This window comes from Schistocerca nitens, chromosome 6 (assembly GCF_023898315.1).
Source record: "Schistocerca nitens isolate TAMUIC-IGC-003100 chromosome 6, iqSchNite1.1, whole genome shotgun sequence".
NCBI classification, from domain to species: domain Eukaryota; kingdom Metazoa; phylum Arthropoda; class Insecta; order Orthoptera; family Acrididae; genus Schistocerca; species Schistocerca nitens.
This window is the reverse complement of record NC_064619.1, coordinates 694,987,585-695,009,686: the sequence shown is the minus strand read 5'-3', so window position 1 is coordinate 695,009,686 and position 22,102 is coordinate 694,987,585. Positions and strand designations below refer to the sequence as shown.

Sequence of the window (22,102 nt, the reverse complement as noted above, 5' to 3'; positions counted from 1 at the left end):
ATGCTACTGTCTCATCTTCTTACCTCTAAAACTATGAAAACCATACTGAAAGTTACAAGAAATCCACAGCTAAAATTCCAGGTCCAAAAAGGTACAAAACAGACTGCAGAAACATAATCTACAAAATTTACACCATACTGTCACATCATTGCATCTATTATGCGACCACAGGCAGTACTTTCAAAATGATCAACATCAATGGCTCTAAGCACTATGGGACTTAACTTCTGAGCTCATCAGTCCTATAGAACATAGAACTACTTAAACCTAACTAACCTAAGGACATCACACACATCCATGGCCGAGGCAGGATTCGAACCTGCAACCGTAGCGGTCGCTCGGTTCCCGACTGTAGGGCCTAGAACCGCTCGGCCACCCCAGCCGGCAATCAACATCAATGTTTCATTTCAACAGCATGATGTCATTGAATTCCTTGTTAGAGAGAGTAAATTCATCTCAGATTTCAGTGTGTATTGAGATGTCGGCATGGGTGTCAGCAGTGTTACATGATGGGTGAAATGTTTCAAAGATGGAAACACCAATCTCCAAGATGAGTCTTGTAGGTCGCCCTCAGACTGCCTCCACAGAACGCAACAAGGAGAAAACTGATGAGCTCATTAGAGAAATCGGGCATGTCACGGAGAATTAAATCACTGCATAACTTGCAGCAGAACACACTGCAGTGCAACAAAGGATTCAAAGCTTAGATTATCAAGTTTGTGACCAGTGGGTCCCACATTTATTAATCACACACCTCAGTGATGAACCATCACCCAAAATCTTCTTCAGAGATTTCAGAATAAAGGCAAAGATTTTTTGGTAAGTATTGTGATGCGATGAAAGCTAGTTCCATCATTGAGCACCTGAAACTATGTGCCACTGTATGGAATTTCACCACCTGGATTCACTAGGAAGAGAGTGAATAAAATGCAATCAGCCACTTAGTCGCATTTCTGATTGATTTGCTTGGACCTGGACAAACCACAAATACTTCCTGTTACATCCAGACACTATTGAAACTCCATCATGCACTGCATGATTAACATCGTGAGCAGATAATCTTGCACAGGATAATGCACATTCTCACACTGCTTGTTTCAATGTGAAGAAGATTAGGACGTTGGGGTGGAAACTCTTCCAAATCGACCCTACAGCTACGACTTGGCACACTGACTACCATCTTTTTAGTTCTGTTCAGGAACAAATGCAACGTCAATGGTATGTGATGTTTTAGGATGTTCAGCTTGTTAAGGAAGCTGGACTGGAGTTCTATTGCAATGTTATTTTCACACATTCTTCCCATCTCTCTGAAAGTTTGAAAAGAAATGGAAACCAAGCTGAAAAGTGACAGAAAGTGTATGGATTAAGTTGATGTACTAGGTTTGTCTAAAAAATAAAGATTAACAATTTTTAAAATCGTTGCTTGTTACTTTCAGTATACCTCAAGTGGGCCATACTGAAACTGCAAGCAGCCTATGTTTTGTTACTGTTATCTGAAAACAAGAGTACTCACATACAGCTGAACCAAACAGTTCAGTATCAGTTTGAAGAAAGCCAGAATATGTAACTGGTATTAACTAGTAACAAGTGCACCCAGACCCATTACTGTGAAATCTCTAAATATTTTGTCATTCATCATGAAACTAACATAGTTCTTCTTATAAAATATTTGATAATAGTTTTTCTCTATGAAACAAATTTTCAATGATCTGCCAGTTATCCACTATCACTTCGGCAGAAGTTGCCCAATGGCACTTTATAGGTTAACACCTTTACTTTCCCCTTCTCCAAAATTATGACCTCCATTTTTTTCTATGAGCATCTCTTTCTCATTTTCAATACATGTCTCTCACTGAACCTCTTTCAACCTCCTGTTAATTTGATGGCATTTACCAAAATATGTTATACTAAATCATCCATCCTACTGGTGGAGTATCCTGGTCCTTCTCTAAGCTATTTCTTCTCTCAGTCTTGCACCCACTGAAATGGATGAACTAGCTACAAGATCTGGTCCTTATGGCCTTATATTGTATTCTACCTCAGTAGATGTACATGGCAACTAACCAGGTGTCCATCCGCCTTGAATGTTCACTGCCAAACTGTGGCTAACTACAAACACTACTGCTGGTTACTGAGTATGCTGTGCACGACGACGACTTCAGTAGTCAATGAAATAGTTCACATGTTAATGGTCAGATGTAAGTGTCTGTGGTCACTTTGAAATACGAGATACATTCATGTTATAACACTCATTGTGGATGCGCAACAGAAAAGGCAGCACTGTTTGGCACACAGGACATAAGCAGCAGTGGTGAGAGTGAACACTGTTTTTGATACTTGAAATGGCAATGTTTTCATTACAAGAGCAGCGTTTAACTGTTTCTTTCTCCATTTGCATGGAAATTCATCCCCAATTGAATGAGACATGTGGTGATCATTTCATGGACATGTCTACAAACCAAGACAGTCTCGGCCTTGCACCACCCAGTCTGACAGCATGATCAAGTAAACGGAGAAAGTTGTTTTGGAGGATCGCCAAATGAGTTTGGAACACATTCCATCCAAAGTTGGAATGTCCATTGGATCTGTGCACACAATCCTGTATGAAGACCAGAAAATGTAGAAAGTATCCTCCAGGTGGGTGTGAGTGGCAGTCGCAAGGCTGTGCGTGTTGCATGTTGCTAGGTAATGTTGACACGTGACAGAAACATGAATGGGACTTTCTTTTTCTCAACTGTGAGAATGGGTGATACAAGGAAGCCACTTGTCAATCTTGAAACAAAGCGTCAGTCAGCTCAATGAAGCACACACACTCTCTGCCATCAAAAAAATTTCAGGTAAGTGCCAGTGCTGAAAAAGTTATAGTGGCCATGCTCTGGGACAGAATGGTATAATACTTACTCATTGCATTCCAAAGGCACTATGGTGACAGATGTTCTGATGACCCACTTCCTTCCAGCATTGCATGAAAAATGGACAGAAAAGGCTGCACTAGTTGTTCTTCACCAAGACAGTGCACCAGAGCATTGGGCAAATGTAATGTTGCAGCTTGTTTGTGACTACAAGTATGAAGGTCTCTTAGTGATTTTTGACTGTTTTCAAAGATGAAATACACTTTCTACGGTTGCACACTGACTAGTCATGATGCTATTGGATCAGTGATTTTCCGGTGGCCAAACAAGATTCCCACAGAAGAATCTCCAGTGGCCATTGAATCAAGCCATTAACTTCATGAAAAATGTGTATGGCTGCAGGAAGATTATGTGAAGAAGTGACACACATTCCCCAGTTTTTGTGGGATTAATTTGCAAGAAAAGAAATCAGAGGTATTATATTCGAGGTGTGGCTTTAAAATAATACAACTGATGTTGTCACAGAGTAAGCACGTATGCACCACCAAGATGAGCAACTAATAGATGTGAAGCATGACGATTTCTCTGCCAAATGTGGCATCTCTGATGATGATTGTAGACAAATAAGTAAGGCTGTGGCCTTTGTTTTGTGGATGTGCTGTTATTTTATTTTGCTGGAAAAATGATGACTGCAACAGAGCAATGAACTGTCATGAAGTTTCACATGAAACTTGGAAAAACTGCTGCTGAAAGCTATCTATTACTAAAAGAAGCATATGGTGAAGACCGTTAATCATATACACAAATTTGAGTGGTCAAGTGTTTCAAAGATGGTCTAAAAGTTGTTGAAGATTACTCACACTTGGGACGCACTTCAATACCAAAAATGGATGAAAATATCGAAAATGTAATTAATTTGATTATCAATGGCCTAATCTGATTATCAACTCCGGTTCCCATCAGATCACTGAAGTTAAGCACTGTCAGGTTGGTCTAGCACTTTGATGGGTGACCATCCGGTCTGCCGAGTGCTGCCGGCAAGTGGGGTGCACTCAGCCCTTGTGAGGCAAACTGAGGAGCTACTTGTGACTCTTGAAGTTTTCCCGGCATATCGAATATTCCACAAGATTTCGGGATTGCAGCCGGATCTCATCGACTTCTTTCCACAATATTTCGGCCGACAACCTTACAGCCATCTTCAGGCGAGTGTTTGACACTGGAGATTGCTAGTGCAAGTCGCTCTATTTATACATAAAAGTGCCGCAAGACGCGCATGCGCAAGTTACCGTTGCATGCGCGTCACCTGTCGATTCCAAGGCCCTCTACAATATTACTGCATCTATGCAGTGCAAACGAATGCATGAAATAAGTAAAGCATGCACGCAGATGTGTCCAAAACAATAAAATGCAAAATTTCAATATTAAAATTAAAATTACTTGTCGCTCGACATGTCAGAAGCCATAAAAAGTTTTCTTTTGGTTGGCTACAGAAAATCCACTCACACATCATCCAGTACTGCTACTTTCTATAAAGATAATTGTGTGGTGTGGGTGGACAGCATTGTTTATTGTAGGGGTGTACTTTTTCAAGGAGATGGGTCCTTGTGGTTCCTGTTGCCTGTACACTGACTGGTTTTTATTTACAGCATTTTGAAACTAGAACGGTTATTATGATCACTGGGGAATAGGTTTTCAGTGTTAAAAATTTTAATATTTCATATTTATGCAGGAAAAATGAAAATATGCATAAAAATGCAAAAAGATTTTTTCAGTATTACATAACTGTAAATACTTATGTTAAAAAAATCCGTCAGCAATCACTGTGTTGCTGTGATGGATTGAAACAACTCACTGTTGCAGTGAACCACAAAATCTTTCTCAAAGTTCTCCACCACAAACTAATGTCATTGTCTTGAAACAATGCACGATAGTGGGAGAACGACCTTTTAACAGCACATGATGATAGTCTTGCATATTTCATCAAAGGAATGTCACTGGCACACTCAATTAAAATTTCACCAATGTCTACTTTCCCTTCCAAAACACTGGCAATTTTACACATAGTATGAAGTCCACTGCAGTTCATTAACTGTATCAGTTAACAAGCTGGTTGATTCTTCTAATTTTTTGATAGAATGAAACAAATAACTCAGATTTGCCGATTTCTAAGGCAATTCATTTTTTAGTCCACTGTCGTTGAACAAGTTCTGAAGAAGCGTCATCCTTATTTAGTTCATCAATCAGTGATTTAAATTTTTCTAAGATATTTGCATAATATATTGCTGCATCCATCTATAAGCTAGCAAGGCAACATGTGTAGGAGACCTCACTCAGTATGCAATATGTTTACAAATGAAGTTGATTGAAATTGTATTCTCATAGTATGATAGTGCATGAGATTTTTATTCAATTTAAAAATTATAACAAAAACGATAAATTGTTTGTTTTTAGGAAAATTACTTAAAATATTTATTTAGATAAAATATTACAAAAATATGTATTTTTATGTGGAATAGAATTTCATATACAATTGAAGTGTGCAGTTTCAGGACTTCCTGTCTTAGTTACAATTTTTTATCTATAAGCAAAAAATGTTTATTTGCATAAATGTCCATTCCATAATAATCACCATGTATTTATGAAATGTTCACAGCGACAGTTAGTTATAACCCTGTAGTTCAAAACCTGGTGAGCTTATCCCCATTTAATTTTTCTATGCATCCATATCACATCAGGAATGTGGAAGAATGTCTTGATAAAATGTGTGTCTGAGACATCTGTGAAAAAGAGATTTCTCCCTTCTAAATATGCCTTCATCAGTAAGAAAACATGTGCAACAATTTCAGTTATTTGTTTCACTTCTAGCATGGAAGTTATTCTCAAGTTGTTGTAAGTTTGATATAGTCACAACAGAAATATCAGAAATCTTTATACAGATAAACAGAAATGACAATACGACTTGCTTTGATGTATAGCAAATTAAATTCAGTCTTCAGTTATGATTTGCCTCAGTGTTGGTAGAAAATAAAGCAGGAAGGATAGAAGAAATTACAGTTACAGCTTAAATTTGCTCAGTGCCTTTTTTATTTTGAAGAATCAAAGGAATCACACCTTTAAAGTATACCTATTACTTTTGCAAGAAGTTCAATTCCAGTATAACTCTATACTTGGGCTACTGATGTAAAAGACCCTTTTTGAATAATTAGAAATTATTGTGGCTTGGGGGATCATCTGGTTGATTCTATTACCCTCCTGTACCAACTGATCAGATCTTTCAATCTGATATTATCATTGTTCAAGAAATCAATGTTGAAAATAAAAATTCAACAGCTGTATTAGAATAAATTATTACATTAAATAAATAAAATAGTAGTACACAGTTGTGTCTGCTTTTATTTGAAAACCTTCAACTGTAGTAGCTCTTGTAGTTCTTGTTTTTATTGTTAGAAACATAACACTGACAACTGAGCCTAGATGTATCAAAGGGATTTATTGGGCTCATTTATAAAACTTTTAAGAACCGGTATTAAATAAGGAATCCAGGAATAAATTACAGCCACCTACTTATTACCACCGTCGGGTGTGCAAAAACAATGTTAGCTTAATTACCACATGCAAAGAGGCATTTAGATAATCATTCTTCCTTCACTCCATATGTGACTGTAACAGGAAGAAACCTAAATGCATATTAAAATCGGAAGCTTCCTCCCTCAGTGCACTTCACAGTGATTTGCAGAGTGTGGCTGTAGATGTAGATATAGCCAGAAACATTCCTGAAGCCCAGAAACATCATAGCATCGTCCTTCCAGTTGTCTCTATTAATTATCTTGTATATCTATGATGTTAAAATGAATGAATGGAATTGATATTGCTAAACCACATTGTATAAAATAATATAGTTCCCATTTTTATTATCATACAGATACAAAGAACAACATGGACTCACAGATACAAAATGTTTTTATTGGGCACATTTATAAAAGACTAAATGTTAATGTGATTGCACTCATAGTCATTTGATTACATGTCAAACCACTGTTTTATAATACCTGCAAACAGAATTTCTATTTAATAGTGAGTTCATGAGTATCTACTTACTCCTATGGATAAAAGTCCAACCAGTGTTGTAATTTCCCTCATTAATCCCCTTTTGATTGTACTGAACTTTTCGTATGTATTTCATAGAATTCGTTGGTAAATTACTGTGTTAGTCTTGCATTTCCCATTACCTGCTGTGCCTGTTTCGTGTTAATACAAATTAAAGTTAATTGTTCAGTATATTTGTTAGCAGTGCTGCAAAATACTCGTAACAGGGCAAAAGGAAACTTGATGTTTTGGTGCTCTATCATATAAAAACAAAGTAATAAATTGCTTCATATTAAACTTCATGAAAAATATGAAATATGAAATAAAAATTTTATTGTACATGTACTGATGCAAAATAAAGGAAAACAGCATGCAGTCATCCTTGTTTTAATTTGTATTGTTGCTTTTATTTCATAAATTATGAAAACTTTGTGTGTAACTGCCTTTTGTCATAACAGCCAAAGCAAAGGGTACTCATACTGTAAAGGCTATATTTCCTCATTGTCTATGTCCATTCTGATTTGTTTTGTGTGACAGCGTTCATTGAATATCTTCTATGATGACAATTTTATGGTTGCAATTCTTCTATTACTCCTAGCATATTAGTTGATGGAACAGTTAATGGTTGTACTGCTGTTTCATAGTGTCCAACGGGCACAATATTTTGACAGACATAGCAGCCGACCTTCTGGGGTTGCACAGCTAACTTATATCCCCTCTCCTCATGAGTCTCCATACGCAGTTGACACCTGATGGCGCACATTGGTGGCCAAAGAGGCAACTGCATTGGCATTCATATTCAGCAACATCTGGCGGTTATCCCAGCAGTGGTAACATGGATATAGGCAATCCATCCATCGTGTCCACCAGCTCATTCTATTTGTTTAGTGCATAGCGTCTTCTTAGTTAGACGTAGTGCTGGTTCCCAAACCTTATTGACAACGGAACATCACTAACTTGACCTCATATTTTAAGAAGGCTATGATTACATAATATGTATGTCAACTCACACACGTATATGTTCAATATTATTTTAATAAATTTTCAATAAACATAAGCAGCTGAATTATTATGAAATGAAGTTAATGAATTTAATCCTGCTAGTCACGTGGAAGAATAGCACTACTCCTGCAAGTGTGCTTTAACAGTGTAATCTTTACAATCCTAAGAATATAATTTATTTCCACTACACCACTATTCAATGAAACATTAATATCATTCTTTTAACCTTCATTTGTAAATCACAATATTAAATGTTCAGAGCAAAGATATCTCTATCACAAGCTACAGGATAAAAAAGCACACTTTGACACAATGAATGAAGAGTGTTACTAATGTCAAAATAATATTCCACTGGATGATCAACGTGATCTGTCCAATCACTGGTGTAACCACTTCCAATACCAAGCATACTGGATGACCAGTTGAAACACTAGTGCACATACCTGCTGGTAAAGAACAAATTGCATTTGAAGGGTTTTATTATATTGGCCAAAGTACGCATTGACACCCAGAAGTCATGCCAATTTGGTAAACATGCAGGCAAGACCCTTGAATTTGCATGAGTCAAATACATCAAACGACTGACAGTATCAAGTTTCATCTCTTAGTATCGTCAGTACAAAAACTGCAGCGTCTTCTGTCCCATGTTCACTCAGTGACAAGCTTTTGTGGCTGGAAAATGAGTCCATGATTAAACTGTTCTGGTGCCATCTTGTATGATTTTAGCAAACACTTTCTTTCACTACACTTGTAAATGCTGCTCATTCACTTTCCAGAAGATGAGGCAACTGCTAAAATATTGTCTGCAAGAAACAAACTTTGTTTAACTCGCTACACAAATTTCCCAGTTGACTGCATTAAAACTACAAGCAACGAGTGTCCATCTGCATATACTGTTGTCATTATGGTGTAGCTTTGTGTCTTGTTACTGACGAACCACACGACTGTGTCAACATCTTTCATTCCTTTTTGGGCAAGAGTTTGGCCAGATATAATTTATAAATTAAACCCACTTAAATAGCTATTGTACACATTCTCCCTGCTGACAATTTCCATTAGAGCTCTGTCGCCAGTGACAAACTCTTCAGATGCGGTAAATATGGCTCTCTTGTTACCAGCTTTTTAGTTGTAATAAGATCAGTTATTTCCTGTGACACAATGCCATGTTTCTTCTCGAAAACATACACCTACACAGCAGGTGCTTTAAACCTTTTTAGTCCCCCTTTTTAGTCCCACCTCCATTGTGGCTTGAATGTCCCACTGCTGTGTATTAAGCTCATGGATCATCATCTTCTTACTGTATGCATTATTAAATTTAGATGGACAGATTGTGTTGACCTTTGAAAACTTCTGTTGTTGTGTACCCTGGTTTTCAATATGTTTACTCCAAAAGTCCAAGTCCCTTTTTTTGTTTAATAATTTAAAATTCCTCTTGACAGTCCTGAAAGACAGATTTTCCTCATTTCCACATTTCCAATGATATTACACCTTCAAAGCAGGCTTCACCCTCACTTATTTCCTCATTTTGACACTCTGCCCCATTATACGTAAGCTGTTCGACAGATGTGACTGATGAAAGGACAGCCTCACTGTCATTGTCATCATTGTCCTCTGGTGAAGAAGCATCGAACAGTAGTCAACTCTTTTGGCCTACATCTAGCATGTCTTCATTTATGAAGTTGTCTATCTGTGTATCAAGATTGAAAGGTATAATAACAGCCCAAAAAAGCCACATACACTTTCATTTGTATTGTTTAAAAATTAGTTGAATTGTCGCATGACTTTCAGGAGCTCCCATTCTTTACTGTTTAAAAGCTGCAATTTGCCCGTCATTCAGTATTGTTCCTGGTTCACTGACGTTATGCAGACAAACCTCTCACTTGCTCCACTGTACAGTACTTTGCACTCGGTCATTAAGGGGCCTCAGTGCAGCAGAGTGAGTGACAAAACACCTGGTGAGCATGCTCCTTTAAAAGCTGTACATTCAGACAATTGTAACTGCATACTGTGAGAATTATGGTCCAAATTTTCACACAGAATCTATTGCTGGGGCTGATATCTTGCAGGTGTACTTTTTTTCTCCTTAAATTGGTGGTGGTGTTCCCTTTCCAGACTTTAGCCGCAGTCCTGGTTGATGAGTTTGTCCCTGCTGCATATTTTGATGGCCATTGAATGAGCAATCTCATTAGCCGGGACTGTGGCTATAGCCTCCCCAATGCTTGAGAACCACCACTGGGTCTAATTAAGAAGGTAATCGACAAACATTGTGAACAGGCGGCCAGGGCAGAGAGAGTGCCTAAATCTATGCCTCAGCAGGTGTTGTCAGCCACAGACACCAGTGCAATTGCCTCTTCAACCAACAATGCGTACCCTTGGGTGCAGACTGCCTACAGACCACCCCGTGAGGGAAGGGGAAAGCAACTCAGGCGTGCACCCCTCAGAGCTCAGTTCATCAGCGCCGCAAATGATGGCAACATGTCTGGTCGCCAAAATATTGTACCCATTGGACACTATGAACCAGTAGTACTGTTCTGGGTGCTGTAATCATGTTTCCCCATCACTTTTGTTAGATAGTTATATTTATAATTACAAATGCACTTAGTCTTTCAGTAAGACCAGTTTGCAAATTGGTGATTTTTGGTTTCTGTTGTGTAAAACAAAACAAAAATTTACTAACAGTTTTGAACGCTAAACAACAGGTTTAAATTTGTGATTCATTTTTGGTTGATATGGTACTAATGTAGCTGCAGTGATATTGTAATATTATTTTTTTTTTCTAAGATATATTAATTTTCATTTTAACTTGCACTTGATTGTGTTCCATGCATTTTACACAATCACAGTTACTGATGGAAAGCAGTTCTGATATTGCCACCACTGTTCTAAAACTTCCTCTAATTGGAAGTTGTACTGGACAAGCAAGTTTCCCATTCACAAATGTGAGAATGAGGAACTGTGCTAAGAATTCAAATTTTGATATAAAGCAACAGCAGAATTATGTGTTTTATATTGTAGAGCTTAATCAGTGATAGTATATTGCAATTTAGCACCGAACACTATGTCATTAGACATACTCGTTTTAAATGGAAGTTGGTAGTTAAACAAGGTACTGTAGCTGCTTCCAGAGATGTGCCTGTAGGTAATCATACATCCGTGTGTGATATTAAAGCAGTTAGCTCACAAAACTTCTAACAACTCATTAAGGTACCTAAGTTATTCTATGCCACTGTCCCTATTTGTTTTCAACTACATTATCATGAAAGTCTGTAATTTTCATTTAGTAAGGATCATGGCCATTTGTTTGTAATGGAAATGTTACCTAAATTCTCATTTACTTACTTTCAGTGAAAATATGAACAGTTTTACAAAAAGGCTGGAGAAGGTGTTTATTTATTAGTGCAGTTAGGAACAACTATCAATAAATATTGTGTTACTGATTTCAAACATTTATTTACCACTCTAATACTGGGACTTCTTTCACTTCAGTAGTACCACATTCTAACATTCAACTCAGTACTGATAGTATCAGCATGATAGGGTTTCATTGTTGGCTTTAGACACTGCATTGAAGGTGAGACAAGCTGGTAAGGGCTCATTCATTGTGGGTATACTTGTCGTGGTTGTTTGTGTTGTTGTTGTTGTTGTTGTTGTTGTTGTTGTCGGTGGTGGTAGTGGTGGTGGTGGTGTGGTTTTTGTTACGGAATGCAGAATAATACTAGATATAGGAACACTTAAAAGTTATGATTTCTTTCTTTTATTTTTTAGGAGAATGTGAACTGCGCTTTTACTGTCTCATGCAATTTGCAAAAGAATGGAAAATTAGCATCTTACCAATGATGAACTTGATTACTCTAGAACTTCATGTGGTTCCATCATGTCTCTAGTTAGTAATAATCTGATTAAAAGATTCTCTGCATCATGTTCCAAAAAGTAATCTTGCTTGTTTTAATTTTCCAAGAAAATAAAGTTCTTGATTTATAAAATTAATTGAAATTTATATATGGACAAAGGGAACATTACACTGATAAAAGATATTTACATTAATCGATAATTGTCTGTACAGGAATGTTAATGCTGCATATAATTCAAGTAACATAAACCTAATGACTTTTCATAGCTTCCAGATCTGGTCGAAAGTAATCCATTAATAGCTATAGAAGTTCTACTAAAGCTGATGCAGTCAAGCCAAATCACAGAATATTTCAGTGTCCTTGTTAATATGGAAATGTCATTGCATTCAATGGAGGTTGTAAATAGGTGAGTACTTGCAAAATTGGTATATTTCATTTTTGAAGTGGAAAACATAACCACATTCTGGTTCTGATGATAAATGAGTCAGTGGAATTGTTACTGTTTATGTATGGAGAGTGCCTTCATGAGCCTAACAACACAGAAAAAATAGAGGTTGTTGTGTTAACTTTCATATTGCCCTCTGTTATTATAATGTGTGTCACCATGGCCTAAGAGGAACGTCTTTGACTGCTAATCAAAATGTCCTGAGTCTCCGGTTTGATTCCAGCCTCTGCTTAAATTGTTTAAAAGATCACCAACAATGGTGTCTGAAGGCTTACGGTATAAGGAGTAACCCTCATTCTACATACAGTCTTGTCAGACACTGTGTAGGAATGAGAAGAGATTCAGGCCACTGCATTGCCCTCAGGTTGGTAAACTGCCCCTAAAGACAGAAGACTCAATAGTGATCGTTGATGTGAGGGCACAGGAGGCAGTAGAAACTGCTGCATTAAACTTGCATAATGAGTATATGTAGGACACATGTCTTGTAATTGTAAAACTATTATGATGATCTCTTCATCAGCAAAAGGTTCTGGTTTAGTCCCCCATTCAGATCTCTGGGAGAGGAGTGCCAAGTGGAGGTAACCAAGAGAAAAAGATTGAATAACAAACAAAAGGGTGACATTCTAAGAGTTGGAACATGGAATTACAGAAGTCTGAATATGTTAGGGAAGCTATAAAATGTGAAAAGGGAAGTGCAGTGAGTCCAACTAGATATAGTGTGGATCAGTGAACTGAAATCGAAAGAAGATAAGATTTCTGGTCAGACAAATATTAATATAAACAGTGCCAGTAAATGGTATGATGGAAGTAGGATTCATTCTGAATAGGAAGGTAGGGCAGAGAATGAGTTGATGTGAACAATTCAGTGATAGAATTATTCTCATTAGAATTGACTGCAAATAAATGTCAATGACAACAGTTCACATATACATGCTGACACCACAACCAGAATGTGAAGATACAGAGGAAGTATGTGAGAATATTGAACAGGTAATTCAGTATGCAAAGGAAGATGGAGGTCCAATAAGCATGGGAGAGTGGAACGCTGTATTAGGGGAAGGAATAGAAGCTAGAAGTATGGGAGAATAAGGGTGTGGTACTAGGCATGAGACAGAAGAAAAACCTATTGAGTTTGAATAAATTTTAGTTAATAATTGTATCTAAAAACAAAGATGATGTGACTTACCAAACGAAGCGCTGGCAGGTCGATAGACACACAAACTAACACAAACAAACACACAAAATTCAAGCTTTCGCAACAAACTGTTGCCTCATCAGGAAAGAGGGGAAGGAGAGGGAAAGACGAAAGGATGTGGGTTTTAAGGGAGAGTGTAAGGAGTCATTCCAATCCCGGGAGCGGAAAGACTTACCTTAGGGGGAAAAAAGGACAGGTATACACTCGCACACACACACATATCCATCCACACATATACAGACACAAGCAGACATATTTAAAGACAAAGAGTTTGGCAGAGTTAATAATTGTAAATACAGTGTTCAAAAATCACAAGAGGAAGGTTGTGGTGAGACTTATATTCTAAAGTTAGCAGGTATAGGCTCAGATCACAATTTAGTGACAATGAAGAAGTGGAAAGAAGTGGGATACTAAAGTACTGAGGGATGATCATAGATGAAACTTCCTGCCAGATGAAATCTGTGTGCCAGACCAAGATTCAAAATTGGAAACTTTGCCTTTCGCGGGCAAGAGCTCTATCAACTGAGCGGCCCAAGTACGACTCACAACCAACCCTCACAGCTTTATTTCTGCCAGTACTTCATCCCTTGCCTTCCAAACATCTCCTGTGAAACCCACAGGACTAGCACTTCTGGAAGAAGGATATTGCGGAACCATGGCTTAGCCACAGTGTGGGGGATGTTTTCAGAATGAGATTTTCATTCTGCAGCAGTGTGTGTGCTGATATGAAACTTCCCAGCGGATTAAAACTGTGTGCTGACATAGACTCGAGCCTGAAGAGTGAAAATTTCAGTGTGATAATATATATATGAAGTTCTCTAATGCTGTAGATACTGCAGTAATGACTCCCAAAGCAGGCAGTTCAATTGAAGAGGAATGGGCATCACAAAAAAGAGTAATCACAGAAATTGGACAGGCTGACAGGCCTATGGGTGCAAGGAAGGAAATTGCAAAGAAACTTGGGATATTGAAAAAAAAATTTCAGCCAATCAATAAAAGTAAAAATTATTCAAGAGAGACAGGAATACAAGTCACTTACGAATGAAATAAAAAGGAAGTGCTGGGAAGCTGAGGCAGAATTACTGCAGGAAAAGTAAGTACAAATCAAAAAAGAATTTGTGGTCAGAAGGACTGATTAAGCATAGAGAAAAGTCAACCAGCCTGTGGTAAAATTAAAAGTGAAGGTATCAAAATTAAGAGTGCAAGAGGAATTCCACTGTTAAATGCAGAGGAGGGAGGGGATGGATATAAAAAGTAAATTAAAGGCCTCTACAAGGGAGATAAACTGTCTGGCAATATGCTAGAAGAAGAAATTGGAGTGCATTGGAGATATAGCTGATATAGTGATACAGTCAGGCTTTAACAGAGCTTTGGAAGACTTGCAGGTGAGGTACAAGGCATAGATAAGATTTCCTTGGAGTTTCAAAATCATTGGGAAAAGTGACAACTAAACTGCTATTCGGGTTGGTTTGTAGAATCTGAGAGTCGAGAGACATACCATCAGACTTCTGAAAAAATATGATTCACTTAATTCTAAAAATAGCAAAGGCAGATAAGTGTGCAATTGTTGCACAATCAGCATAATACTTCATACGTCAAGTTACTGGCAAGAATAAAGTACAAATGGAAATGAAAATTGAGGACCTGTTAGAAGAATATCAGTTTGGCCTTAGGAAAGGTAAAGACATAAGATGCAGTCTTGGCATTGTGCTTGATATTGGAAGCAAGGCTTAAGAAAAATCAAGACACATTCATAAAATTTGTTGACGTAAAAAAGCATTTGACAATATAAAATGGTGTAAGATGTTCAAAATTTTCAGGAAAACAGATGTAAGGTATAGGGAAAGATGGGTAATACACAATATGTGCAAGAACCAAGTGGGGGAAAAGAATGGAAGACCAAGAATGAAGTGTGTGGATTATAAAAATTATAAAACAGGGATGTTGTCTTTTACCGCTACTGTTCGATTACACACTGAAGAAGCAATGGCAAAAATGAAATGCGTATGTGCAAAAATGAAAGTTCAGGAATGAGATTAAAATTCTAGATAAAACAATGTCATCGATAAGATTCCCGGCGACACTGATAGTCTCAGAAGAATTATAATAAACTGAAGATTGAGCGAGGTGGTGCAATGGTTAGCACACTGAACTTGCATTTGGGAGGACGACAGTTCAAACCCGCATCTAGCCATACTGATTTAGGTTTTCCATATGGCTGACTTCTTTCCCCATCCTTCCTAATCCAAAGGAATCATTGACCTTGCTGTTTGGTCCCCTCCCCCAAATCAATCAACCAACCAATCAATAAACTGAAGAAAGTTGAATGTAATGAGGAGTAATACCATGAAATAGATGAAATGGTGGAATTCTGCTACCTTAGAAGCAAAATAACACATGACAGACAAAGCAGTAAGGACAAAACAGTAGACTAACACAGGCAAAGAGGTTATTCCTGCCAAAAGACAACTAGCATCAAACATAGATCTAAATTGGGAGAAGAAATTTCTGAGAATGTCCATTTGAAGCATAGCATTGCAGGGAAGTGAATCTTGGTTGTGGGGAACCAGAAAAGAAGAGAATTGAAACATTTGAGATGTGATGCTATCGAATGATGTTGGAAAATAGGTGTACTTGTAAGACAGAAATCTGAAAGTTCACTTGAGAATCAGTAAAGAAAGGAATATGTGGATAATACTGAAAGGAGGAAGGGAGGAGATGGTAGGACTTGTGTTAAGACATAAGGGACAACTTTCATGGTAGTAGATGGAGCTAAAGACAGTAAAGACTGTAGAGGTGGAGAGAGATTGGAATATACCCAACAGATAATAGAGGAAGTTGGCTGTAACCACTATTCTGAGATGAAGAGGTTGGTATAGCAGAAAAAGTCATGGCCCGTTACACCAAACCCGCCAGAAGATTGAAGACCAAAAAGAGAAAAGTAAAATTGCTCTCTCTCTCTCTCTCTCTCTTTCTGTGTGTGTGTGTGTGTGTGTGTGTGTGTGTGTGTGTGTGTGTGTCTTATGTTGTGTGTGCTTGCACACTCTGAGGAAGAACAGCAGGTGTTGTGCAAAACCCAGCATTAATTTTTATATGTGTGTGTCCACTGTTTGATCTATCGCCTAAAGAAGTATGTATTTAAAGAGTAAATTACTGAGGGTGACTCTTGAAGATTGTTTTAGAGCCCAACTCAATGTATACAAAGTTATGACGTTCGGCACGCAGACTTGCTAGGGGACACATGTAAACCCTACTCTTGGATAGTAGCTCATAGAACTTACCAAGTGTTCATACTAAGAGAGCAGCTCTTTTGAGCTGAAGTTTGTTTCGTAAAACAATGCCTGTGAAGATTTGTGCATCAGATGAAAGAATATATACATACAAGGCACCCCTCATGAGAGTCATCAGGCGCATTTACTCTGGTGTTTCAGAACATATTTGTAATTCCTTTTTGCAAAGTATAGCTGGAGTCAGCTCAAACAAATATTGCATATCATGTCTTTCGTGCAACAGTCAGTATTGATGGAAAGTGTTGATTTGTTTTCTGAAACAAAATTGTGCTTAAAGTGCAATTTTACATGCTCGTCTGATAGATCAGTCCAAATTAGTGCAGCATTCGTTTTATCAATATGTATTAACAGGAGCTGTGAGACCAAATAATAACCAGTACCACAGGAACTATTGGGCAGCACTACTGTCTGGCGGTAGCAGTCGGCTTGGACCAGGGCAGTGCTTTCACCACAGGAGTACTGGTAATTCTTCTTGTTAATATATAGGGTGAGTCATGAGGTTTTCCCCCAGTTGCTGGAGGTTATTCCTTAGGTTATTTGGAACAAAAAATGTAAATACAGTAATGTTATCAGATCCATGACTAAGGAGCTACAGCAGAGTTCCTAAACGTGCCACGGTATATGGAGCAAGACACTTGTGTTCACAGGACACACGATCAGTCTTAGGTAGACAAGTGCAGCGAGTGGTACATTTGCATAACAACCATGCTGTTGATACTGCAGTCACTGTTTACTGTTATTGTCTCCTGTGTACAGTATTCTTTGCAATGACATACAAGTTTAGATCGCAGGAGTATGGAGAGATGGTGTACATTTTGGGCTTCTGTGATGGTAATGCAGAAGCTGCTGTTGCCGAATATGACTGTAGGTATACTAATCATAGGATTCCAAATCCCAAAACATTGCTAGAAACTGGTACTCTTCCCAGTATTGGTATTCACTCCAAAAGATATCGTGACATTGAAGAAGAAGAAAACGTCCTTAATTTAGTAGAGCACAGTCCTGAAGAGGGGCAGCAGCCTTTTCAGTAGTTGCAGGGGCAACAGTCGGGATGATTGACTGATCTGGCCTTGTAACATTAACCAAAATGGCCTTGCTGTGCTGGTACTGCGAACGGCTGAAAGCAAGGGGAAACTATAGCCGTAATTTTTCCCGAGGGCATGCAGCTTTACTGTATGATTAAATGATGATGATGTCCTCTTGGGTAAAATATTCCGGAGGTAAAATAGTCCCCCATTCGGATCTCCGGGTGGGGACTACTCAAGAGGACGTTGTTATCAGGAGAAAGAAAACTGGCGTTCTACGGATCGGAGCATAGAATGTCAGATCCCTTAATCGGGCAGGTAGGTTAGAAAATTTAAAAAGGGAAATGGATAGGTTATAGTTAGATATAGTGGGAATTAGTGTAGTTCGATGGCAGGAGGAACAAGACTTCAGGTCAGGTGAATACAGGGTTATAAATACAAAATCAAATAGATGCAGGAGTAGGTTTAATAATGAATAAAAAAATAGGAGTGCGGGTAAGCTACTACAAACAGCATAGTGAACGCATTATTGTGGCCAAGATAGACACAAAGCCCATGCCTACTGCAGTAGTGCAAGTTTATATGCCAACTAGCTCTGCAGATGATGAAGAAATTGATGAAATGTATGATGAGATAAAAGAAATTATTCAGGTAGTGAAGGGAGACGAAAATTTAATAGTCATGGGTGACTGGAATTCGAGAGTAGGAAAAGGGAGAGAAGGAAACATAGTAGGTGAACATGGATTGGGGGGAAGAAATGAAAGAGGAAGCCATCTGGTAGAATTATGCACAGAGCATAACTTAATCATAGCTAACACTTGGTTCAAGAATCATAAAAGAAGGTTGTATACATGGAAGAATCCTGGAGATACTAAAAGGTATCAGATAGATTATATAATGGTAAGACAGAGATTTAGGAACCAGGTTTTAAATTGTAAGACTTTTGCAGGGGCAGATGTGGACTCTGACCACAATCTATTGGTTATTAGCTGTAGATTAAAACTGAAGAAACTACAAAAAGGTGCTAATTTAAGGAGATGGGATCTGGATAAACTGACTAAACCAGAGGTTGTACAGAGTTTCAGGGGCAGCATAAGGGAACAATTGACAGGAATGGGGGAAAGAAATACAATAGATGAAGAATGGGTAGCTTTGAGGGATGAAGTAGTGAAGGCAGCAGACGATCAAGTAGGTAAAAAGATGAGGGACTAATAGAAACCCTTGGGTAACAGAAGAAATATTGAATTTAATTGATGAAAGGAGAAAATATAAAAATGCAGTAAATGAAGCAGGCAAAAAGGAATACAAATGTCTCAAAAATGAGATCGACAGGAAGTGCAAAATGGCTAAGCAGGGATGGCTAGAGGACAAATGTAAGGATGTAGAGGCTTATCTCACTAGGGGTAAGATAGATACAGCCTACAGGAAAATTAAAGAGACCTTTGGAGAGAAGAGAACTACTTGTATGAACATCAAGAGCTCAGATGGACACCCAGTTCTAAGCAAAGAAGGGAAGGCAGAAAGGTGGAAGGAGTATATAGAGGGTTTATACACGGGCGATGTACTTGAGGACAATATTATGGAAATGGAAGAGGATGTAGATGAAGACAAAATGGGAGATAAGATACTGCGTGAAGAGTTTGACAGAGCACTGAAAGACCTGAGTCGAAACAAGGCCCCGGAGTAGACAACATTCCATTAGAACTACTGACGGCCTTGGGAGAGCCAGTCCTGACAAAACTCTACCATCTGGTGAGCAAGATGTATGAGACATGTGAAATACCCTCAGACTTCAAGAAGAATATAATAATTCCAATCCCAAAGAAACCAGGTGTTGACAGATGTGAAAATTATCGAACTATCAGTTTAATAAGTCACAGCTGCAAAATACTAACGCGAATTCTTTACAGACGAATGGAAAAACTGGTAGAAGCGGACCTCGGGGAAGATCAGTTTGGATTCCGTAGAAATGTTGGAACATGTGAGGCAATACTAACCTTACGACTTGTTTTAGAAGAAAGATTAAGAAAAGGCAAACCTACGTTTCTAGCATTTGTAGACTTAGAGAAAGCTTTTGACAGTGTTAACTGGAATACTCTCTTTCAAATTCTGAAGGTGGCAGTGGTAAAATACAGGGAGCGAAATTCTATTTACAATTTGTACAGAAACCAGATGGCAGTTATAAGAGTCGAGGGGCATGAAAGGGAAGCAGTGGTTGGGAAGGGAGTGAGACAGGGTTGTAGCCTCTCCCCGATGTTATTCAATTTGTATATTGAGCAAGTAGTAAAGGAAACAAAAGAAAAATTTGGAGTAGGTATTAAAATTCATGGAGAAGAAATAAAAACTTTGAGGTTTGCCGATGACATTGTAATTCTGTCAGAGACAGCAAAGAACTTGGAAGAGCAGTTGAACGGAATGGACAGTGTCTTGAAAGGAGGGTATAAGATGAACATCAACAAAAGCAAAACGAGGATAATGGAATGTAGTCAAATTAAATCGGGTGATGCTGAGGGAATTAGATTAGGAAATGAGACACTTAAAGTAGTAAAGGAGTTTTGCTATTTGTGGAGCAAAATAACTGATGATGGTCGAAGTAGAGAGGATATAAAATGTAGACTGGCAATGGCAAGGAAAGCGTTTCTGAAGAAGAGAAATTTGTTAACATCGAGTATAGATTTAAGTGTCAGGAAGTCGTTTCTGAAAGTATTTGTATGGAGTGTAGCTATGTATGGAACTGAAACATGGACTATAAATAGTTTGGACAAGAAGAGAATAGAAGCTTTTGGAATTTGGTGCTACAGAAGAATGCTGAAGATTAGATGGGTAGATCACATAACTAACGAGGAGATATTGAATAGAATTGGGTAGAAGAGGAGTTTGTGGCACAACTTGACTAGAAGAAGGGACCGGTTGGTAGGACATGTTTTGAGGCATCAAGGGATCACAAATTTAGCATTGGAGGACAGCGTGGAGGGTAAAAATTGTAGAGGGAGACCAAGAGATGAATACACTAAGCAGATTCAGAAGGATGTAGGTTGCAGTAGGTACTGGGAGATGAAGAAGCTTGCACAGGATAGAGTAGCATGGAGAGCTGCATCAAACCAGTCTCAGGACTGAAGACAACAACAACAACAACAACAACAGCAACAGTCCTTGTTCAAGTACAAGATGCCTAGCTACCTGATTGAATGTTTCACAATCTAAGGTATGTAGGATTCTTCATGAGAATGGACTGTATCCTTTTCATGTGCAGGAAGTTCACCATTTAGACCCACATGATTGTGCCAGCCGTTTGCACTTTTGTAACTGGTTAAATGGAAATCAGCAGCTCTGTTGCTTCATAATGTTCAGTGATGAGGCAACCTTTACAAGAGGTGGCATCAACAAAATGCATAACATGCATGGCTGGGCAGATGAAAATCCCCATACCACAGTAGTATCTCAATTTCAACTCAGATTCAGTGTCAGTGTGTGGTGTGGTGTTGTGTGTGACCAGTTCTGGGGCCAGTTATTCTCCCGGGAAATTTAAATGGTCAGATGTACGGTAACTTTCTGCGAGAAGATTTACTGCAGCTTCTTGAAGATGCCACATGTATGTCCAACATGACGGGGCACCTGCACACTTCCACCATGTGGTAACAGCTTATCTTAATCAGCAATTCCCACATCAATGGATAGGTCGTGGGGACCCTATCAACTGGCCTGCCAGATCCCCAGATTTAACACCCCTAGATTACTGCATCTGGGAGTGGATGAAAGACATTGTTTATGAAGTTAAGGTGGAAACATCAGAATAATTCATACAATGCATTTTTGATGCCCCAACGTCAATAAGGAACAAGCATGTGAAATTATGAAATGCTACTCATGTAGTTCACTCCTGTCTGAATCTTTGCCATCGAATGCAGGGAGGAAATTTTGAACAGTTGCTTTAAGTCCTCTCTGAATGCAGGAGACTGCTGCAAAATTGTGTAAATTAATTATTATGTGCATTTTTGATAGTGAAATCCTACAGTGAAAGTTTTTTTCTGCCATTTTCCTGGGTTTTTTGATTACTGTAGCTCCTTGATTATGTATCTGATCCCATTACTTTATTTAAATTTTTTGTCCCACATAACCTAAGGAATACCCTCCAGAAACCGGGGGAAACCTCAAGACACACCCTGTATAACTGATAAAATTAATATCGCACTAGACTGATTTGGAGCCACTCTATTGACTTTGCACATAAAACTGCACTTTAACAATCATTTTGTTTGAAATGGGGAAAAAAATGCTTTCCATCATCATTGAATGTCACATGAAAATTGTGATGAACAGTATCTGTTTGGGCTGACTCCAACTACACACTGCAAA

The 22,102-nt window shown here is 38.3% G+C and overlaps 1 protein-coding gene across 1 annotated transcript in view; it reads left to right on the top strand.

Moving 5' to 3' along the window:
- LOC126263099 (CCR4-NOT transcription complex subunit 11) overlaps window positions 1–22,102 on the top strand; it is a 107,359-nt gene that overhangs the window by 68,561 nt on the left and 16,696 nt on the right. Inside the window, exon 8 of the mRNA XM_049960108.1 lies at window positions 12,058–12,197. Coding sequence (XP_049816065.1) covers window positions 12,058–12,197 — 140 coding nt within the window. The remainder of the gene's footprint in view (window positions 1–12,057; window positions 12,198–22,102) is intronic.